Source organism: Carcharodon carcharias, chromosome 27 (assembly GCF_017639515.1).
Source record: "Carcharodon carcharias isolate sCarCar2 chromosome 27, sCarCar2.pri, whole genome shotgun sequence".
Classification (NCBI taxonomy): domain Eukaryota; kingdom Metazoa; phylum Chordata; class Chondrichthyes; order Lamniformes; family Lamnidae; genus Carcharodon; species Carcharodon carcharias.
Window position 1 is genome coordinate 13,005,512 of NC_054493.1, and position 8,140 is coordinate 13,013,651.

General features: G+C 44.3%; 1 protein-coding gene across 1 annotated transcript; it reads left to right on the top strand.

Moving 5' to 3' along the window:
• LOC121270425 (oocyte zinc finger protein XlCOF19-like) lies at positions 1 to 4,104 on the top strand. Its single transcript, XM_041175749.1, has 2 exons — positions 1 to 50; positions 2,798 to 4,104. The coding sequence occupies exon 2, from the start codon at positions 3,142 to 3,144 to the stop codon at positions 4,033 to 4,035; it is 894 nt and encodes a 297-aa protein (XP_041031683.1). The 5' UTR covers positions 1 to 50; positions 2,798 to 3,141; the 3' UTR covers positions 4,036 to 4,104.
• Positions 4,105 to 8,140: the final 4,036 nt, after the last annotated feature.

The window sequence follows — 8,140 nt, forward strand, 5'->3', positions numbered from 1 at the left end:
CTTTAACAGAACAGAATCCAAGGAAGGGGTGAAATATAAGCTGGTTTAAGGTGTGTGTGTGTGTGTGTGTGTGTGGGGGGTGGGGGGGGCGGGGGTGGTTGGGGGAGAGAAGTGGAGGGGGGTGGTGTGGTTGTAGGGACAAACAAGCAGTGATAGGAGCAGGTAATCAAAAGATGTCACAGACAGAAGAACAAAAGAACACAGAGGTGTTGAAGTTGGTGATATTATCTAAACGAATGTGCTAATTAAGAATGGATGGTAGGGCACTCAAGGTACAGCTCTAGTGGGGGTGGGGGGAGCATAAAAGATTTAGAAAAAATTAAAAATAAAGGAAATAGGTGGGAAAAGAAAGATCTATATAACTTATTGGAAAAAACAAAAGGAAGGGGGAAGAAACAGAAAGGGGTTGGGGATGGAGGAGGGAGTTCAAGACCTAAAGTTGTTGAATTCAATATTCAGTCCGGAAGGCTGTAAAGTGCCTAGTCGGAAGATGAGGTGCTGTTCCTCCAGTTTACGTTGGGCTTCACTGGAACAATGCAGCAAGTCAAGGACAGACATGTGGGCAAGAGAGCAGGGTGGAGTGTTAAAATGGCAAGCCACAGGGAGATTTGGGTCATTCTTGCGGACAGACCACAGTGTTCTGCAAAGCGGTCGCCCAGTTTACGTTTGGTCTCTCCAATGTAGAGGAGACCGCATTGGGAGCAACGAATGCAGTAGACTAAGTTGGGGGAAATGCAAGTGAAATGATGCTTCACTTAAAAGGAGTGTTTGGGCTCTTGGATGGTGAGGAGAGATGAAGTGAAGGGGCAGGTGTTACATCTTTTGTGTGGGCATGGGGTGGTGCCATAGGTGGGGGTTGAGGAGTAGGGGGTGATGGAGTAGGGGGTGATGGACCAGGGTGTCCCAGAGGGAATGATCCCTACGGAATGCCGACAGGAGGGGTGAAGGGAAGATGTGTTTGGTGGTGGCATCATGCTGGAGTTGGCGGAAATGGCGGAGGATGGTCCTTTGGCCCAGATTCATGGCCGCCATCTTGAGTCAGCAGGGAGCGGAGTGCATGCGCTATGTTGGTGACATAATGGGGTGGGCGGGTCTTCAGGCTCCCTGTCCCCAGCTGGATCCTAGTGCCCGTCAAATACACGTGGGCCCAGTTGATGATTGCAGCCGAAAGGAATCCAAGGGCCATGTTTATATTCAGTGGGAGAAGTTGCAGCCCCTGTATAGTTCCTGAAGGGGCTGCTTCTCCATTTTTGGGTACGCTTCAGCCCTAAAACCCTAACCTTTGGCTACCCAGTCTGGAGGGGCTGGGTAAGTCAGAGGATCTTCAACTGGCCCTGCTCTTCGTTAAAAGAACAATTTGTCGATCCAGGATGGGTGGGGCATCTAGGAGGGGGTCGGGGGATGTTACACTAGCTGTCGGCCTCTCTTTCACAGTCTCATCCATGCCTGGTAACCGTGAAGAGGGAGCAGTCAGTATCCACTGCTTGATACTTTGTAGAACATCAGCAGACAGAATATTTCATAGATACTGGGAATATTCTCTGTTTATTCAGAAAGGTTCTCTGAACGCTTGTTGGGACTTTGTTGCTGATTATCAGTTCTTTTAGTTTGATTGGCATGGATTGAGAATTGGTTGACAGACCGGAAACAGAGAGTGGGAATAAATGGGTCTTTATCTGGGTGTACCGCAGGGATCAGTGCTTGGGCCCCAGCTATTCATGATATATACAAATGACTTGGATGAGGGAACCAATTGCAATATTTTCAAGTTTGCTGATGACACAAAACTGGGCGGGGCTGTAAGTTGTGAGGAGGATGCAAGGAGGCTTCAGGACGATTTAGACAAGTTGTGCGTGTGGGCAAACACATGGCAGATGCATAACGTGGATAAACGTGAAGTTATACGCTTCGGTCTGAAAAACAGAAAGGCAGAATATTACTTAAGTGGTGATGTATTGGGAAATGTGGATGTACAAAGGTGTCCTTGTACACCAGTCAGTGAAAGTAAATAGACAAGTGCAGCAAGCAATTACAAAGGCAATTGGTATGTTGGCCTTCATTGCAAAAGGATTTGAGTTCAGAAGTAGGGATGTCTTACTGCAGTTATACAAGGCCTTGGTGAGGCCACACCTGGAGTACTGCATCTCCCTACTGAAGAAAGGATATACTTGCCATAGAGGGAGTGCAGCAAAGGTTCACTAGGCTGATACCGGGGATGGCAGGACTGTCGTATCAGGAGACATTGGTTCGACTGGGCCTGTATTCACTAGAGTTTAGAAGAATGAGGGGGGATCTGATTGAAATGTATAAAATTCTAACAGGGCTAGACAGACTGGATGCAGGATGGATGTTTCCCCTGGTTGGGGAATCTAGAACCAGAGGCCACAGTCTCAAGATACGGAGCAGGCCATTTAGGACTGAGATGTCGAAAAATTTCTTCACTCAGAGGGTGGTCAACCTGTGGAATTCTCTACCACACAAGGTTGTGGAGGCCGGGTCACTGAGTATATTCAAGGAAGAAATTGATAATTTTTGGATATTAGGGGCATCAAGGGGTATGGAGAGAAAGTGGGAACATGGCATTGAGTTGGAGGATCACTGTGACCATATTGAATAGCGGAACAGGCTCGAAGGACCAAATGGTCTACTCCTGCTCCTAGTTTCTATATTTCTATGATTGAACCACATCTTTGGGGAGACAAGACAAGAAAGAATGTTCCGTAGGAACTAGAATTGCCTATTCTGAATTACTGTCCTGGGCGGACAATGATACTGACACTGTGAATTCCTTTTGCAGGGGATTAGGAGGGGATAATTTGCAAAACTTTCTGATGATCTGACAAAGTCACTTGATTCATCAGGACCTGAACATCATCGACATTTGCATGTTCAAGAAGAATTTTTTGTACGTTCTGTTGTGGGAAGATTTCAAACATCAGTGTGACTGGAGAAGCACCGAGACAGACACACACCAAAATGCGAGTGTTCCAATGAACTGACTGTGAAAAGAGCTTTCACCAGTTACATAGCCTGAAAAAACATTACACCATTCACAGCGGGGAGAGACTGTGAACGTGTTGTGTGTGTGGACGAGGCTTCAACTGATCATCCAACCTGGAGAGATACAAGAACACCAACACCATGGAGAAACCATGGAAATGTGGAGCCTGTGGGAAGGGATTCAGATCCCCGTCTGTGTTAGAAATTCATCAACGCAGTCACACTGGGGAGAGGCCATTCGCCTGCGCAGAGTGTGGGAAGGGATTCACGCGACTCACCCACCTCACTGCACACCAACTTGCTCACTCTGACATGAGACCTTTTAAATGTTCCAACTGTGAGAAGAGCTTTAAAAGAAAACAAAACCTGCTGACTCACCAGCGAGTTCACACTGGGGAGAGGCCATTCACCTGCTCCGAGTGTAGGAAGGAATTTACTCAGTTATCCAGCCTTCAGTTACACCGGCGAGTTCACACTGGGGAGAAACCATTCGTCTGTCCTGAGTGTGGGATGGCATTCACTCAGTTATGTAAACTGTCGGATCATCAGAGAGTTCACACCGGAGAGAGACCGTTCACCTGCTCTGTGTGTGGGAAGGGATTCGCTCAGTTATCCACCTTGCTGAGACACAAGCGCATTCACACTGGGGTGAGACCATTCACCTGCTCCAAATGTGGAAAGGGATTCACTCAGCTCGCCCAACTTACATCACACCAACGTGTTCACTCTGACACGAGACCTTTTAAATGCACCAACTGCGAGAGGAGCTTTAAAGGCAAAATGGATCTACTGACTCACCAGCGCACTCACACTGGAGAGAGGCCATTCACCTGCTCTGTGTGTGGGAAGGGATTCATTCTGCATTCCCTCAGGCTGAAACACCAGCGCATTCACACCAGGGAGAGACCATTCACTTGCTCCATGTGTGGGAAGGGATTCTCTCATTCATCAACCCTGCAGACACACCAGCAAGTTCACAAGTTGCAGGGGTTGGATTCTGCTCTTATTGCTGCTGTTAATCACATCCAGGAGTGAACCATGTTCGTTCTGAAAGTTGGAGTTTGTTTCAGTTGATAATCTCTGTAACTGTGATGGAGTTTAATATTCTGGATATAGATTAAATAAATCAGCTTTGTGTCAAACACATGGTGTTCGAGCCCTTGATTTCTCTAAGATAGGAGGAGACTGATTGATGTCCTGTTACCGACTGTTCCATTTTTGGGCCTTTTCTCCTTTGTTAATGGAGACTTGTATTTATAAAGCGCCTTTCACAACTTCAGGATGTCCCAAGTGCTTTACAGCCAATGAAGTTCTTTTGAAGTGTCATCACTATTGTAAAGAAATACAAACGCCAAATTGTGCACAGCAAGATCCCACTAATAGAAATGTGACTGTGACCAGATAATCTGTTCAGTGGTGTACGTTGAGGATAAATATGAAACTGTACACCAGGGAGAACTCCCATTCTCTCTGGAATAACACCATGGGAACTTTTACACCAACTGAGGGGGCAGATGGGGCCATAGTTGAAGGTCTCATCTGGAAGATGGGACCTCTGACAGAGCAGTGCTCCCTCGGTACTGCATCAAAATATCAACCTTGATTTTATGCTCATGTTTCTGGATATGGATTTGAACCCACAACCTCTTGACTCAAAGCTAAGAATGCAACCACTGAGCCACAACTAACACCTCATCATAACTCTAGATTATTTCAGTTCTCATACCCTCAGTTACTCTCATGGACAAGTGTAAGATTTTAGTCCATGAGTCACAGATTACCCAAAAAGAACATCGAAGTCCTAGGTAATCTTAAAGCATTTTACTAAGAAGCAATAGTTTAGATACGATACATCAGTTAAATAGGCAGAAAAAACATATGGCCTATAACAGGTGAGAACGGTTTACTGGTCCTGGATTGGACAAGTGGATGGGGAGAAGCAGGGGGATGCTAATCTCCGTGGCTAGAAGTGGCAGTCTCCTCGGAATGGTTTACTGGTCCTGGATCAGGGGGATGCTGATCTCTGTGGCTGGAGGTGGCTGTCTCTTCCTTTCTCAGTCTCCTTGAGTCAAAGTGTTTGTCCGAAGCCAGCACGGATCACTTTGAGAAGCTCTTTGTTGTCTGAAGTGATTTTACCTTTTGGAAGACTGTTTATATACGTTATTCCTGGGGGTCTTTTGTCAATCACTTATTCAATTGTCAAGGGACAGATATTCAAGTTAATCCCTTCTATTTCCACCGGAAATCCATCAAGTCATTTTGTAGCTCGTCACTCTCCAGGACATCCTGTTTAATCTTTATTCAGACAGTTAGTTAACATTTGGGTTGAGATCTCCCCACCCAATCAAGTTTGTCTTGTTTTAGGGTCTGTACCAGAGACATGTCCTTGGCAGAGATAACAGGCCTGCACTGTCCTGTGTTTGTCAACCCAGAAGCTTTCTTCATAAGTGAGAGAGAGATTCCTATAGTCAATAAATTTCTTTAAAAACTACAAGCTTATTGGACCGTGATTTCTTACACATCTCCCAGCCTTAAGAAGTGAATATCCTTATTGACTTCTCACATCTTATTTCTGGCTCACCCAGCTATTTCTAAGCTATGAGCTTGTTCTCCTAATTTGTTGATTGCAAAATCAGCAACACAAAATCTTTGAGCTGCCACCAAGAATTGATGTAAAAGCTGCTCAGTGAAATGTGATAACTATCGACTTGGATTCATCCTCCCCACCTGCAGATCATTTCACACAATTCTAAATTATTGACATAATGTAAATACATATGGTTCAAACAAAAGCTCATGCATGGAGTTTAAAGATTCTCCAGCTCTTTGTTCACTGGCACCCACCTTGTGGATATTTTCTAAATCCAGATTCTATATCCCTCTTCACTTTAATTTTACTCCCTCTGATAGATACCAGTGTGTTTAATTCTTTCCAGATTGTTTTAAAGTCAAATTCTCTATGGAGTTTGTGTCAATACTTTGATAATTTAAAATGTTAACTCAGTCTATGGCCACATATTGTTCTGTTGTCGAGTAGCTGAGCATGTCTGGGACCCAGTCTTCACCATGCATTTCTTCATTTTAGTTACTCCATACATAACAAATCACATCTGCACACTCACACTGGTATCCCAAAATCATGCTCCCTGTGCCAGCTGATACAGGTCATTCTTGGGTTTTAAGGTAATCTTACCAAAGCCCAGGGTGGGGCTGTCTATCTGAAGATCTTTGTTTATCTCGCCCTGCACGGTGCGATGTCTCAGATAGTGGCCAGTTTATCAAATTCAGTTTTTTGAAAAGGTTCAGAGGCAAGGATATAAACATCTGCAAGAGAAAGCTACTAATTTACAAGTCTCATCTACATTTTTCTGACTTTCACTGGAGTGTACCTGGATACCAGATTGATCTATTGTATTGAATTATACCCAGGGTGAATTATTCCAATTCCCATGCGATTTTCTCTATCTTTTATTCTAAATGGGACATCCCATTAATTACCATTCTATCTAATTCAGGAGCCCTGGAGTAACTTTACTGTCCAATTCAATATTTGCATAATCTGGTGCTTTTGCAACAGAGACAGATGTGCTAATTTCGAGGTGACTTCGATATCTCCCCTTCTCTACCACTGTCTTGGTAGGTAACAAATGGGATAAAGGCAAATCCTGAAAAGGCAAAGTCTTTAGTTCAATTTGTAACCACATTGTCAGTTGAAAGGGCCAATAGCTGAAGTCACTGGGTGTCTGGAGCTGCTAGTCCGGGTACCTGATTCACTGCAGCAACCAGCCGATCTGTTCCTAATTCACATGGCCTCTATCATTGCCTCTAGCTGCTGCTCAACAGGGTCAGGACTCAGTTGTACAGGAGCAGAGAGAAAGCAGGGCTCACCGTTACTGTCAGCCTCCACATTGCACCTATTGTGACAGTGACGGACATAGTGGCCCAAGCGGTTATGATTATAACAATGCACCGAGGCATCCCTTCCTGGCAACGAGTTCCTGGATAGTCCAGGTTTCTGATTGGGCTATGGGCCTATGATGGCCACTACCGTCACCTTCCTGGGTGCTCAGGTCCATGGATCTGATCCCAGATTATATGGGGATGGGGGTGCAACTCATCCTAGGGCATTGTTTAAGTGTTAAAAATGACCAATGCACTACGGACTAACAGCTGGAGCCCTTTCTGAAGAGTGCATGTTAAGCACTCAGGTTTACTTTTTACGACCCCCCCAAGAATTCTCTTATAAGACACATCAAACTTAAAGTTATTGACTTTTATCAGGACCACCCATAAACATGCCACAGTCCTCTGGAGAATTTTCTTCAACTCCTGCTATTCTCAGAGTTAAAACTTTCATTGACCATCTCTTGACTGTGGATGCCTCAGTCCCTTGTCCTGATAAGCTAATCTGCTTGTTGCTTTCTTTACCGCAAGTCTCTGTGAGGATCACTGTAGATTCTCCCACTAGCTTTAAACAATGAGACTTTCTGGCTTCCGTTCCCTCACGAAACTCAAACTGAGATGAAGTCTTACCTGTATTCCACATGGTGAATCATTGTTAGTTTCTTTTTAAACTCTGTTTACAGCAAATGTCTATTTAACTGTTATTTCCTTTGGCTATCTTTTCTTGGTGTGCTACAAACCACATGAGGTTCAAACTGTAACTAGCTTTGCAAACACCCAGATAAATTGAAACCAGAAAATCATCCAACTCCATGACAACATAGCCTTTTCTGGGATGTTCTGAAACTGACCTTTATGTTAATTATCCCTCATATACAATTTCTTCTTTGATCTGATGAAGTAAATGAGTTTTCAGTTCCAGGCTTTACTGAATGCTTTTAAACTAATCTAATTCTAATCCCGAAAACAAAAACAACTCACTTGACTGCCTTGGTTCTTGCAAGCATTGCTGACATCATGTCTCCAGCTCTTTAGCTAAGTAAGCCCACCTGCTACTTTATGATCTTACCTTTCTAGCTGTTAACCTCTTATGTCAACATGGCCCCCTATTTTTTTAAGCGTAATGGAGTCCAAGCATGCTTGAATTCAACTTATGCCATTTTCTACAGTTAAGACTTTAATTCCAAAAACCAAAAGCTATGCTCTAAAACACATGAACCATGAACTAGATATCTGC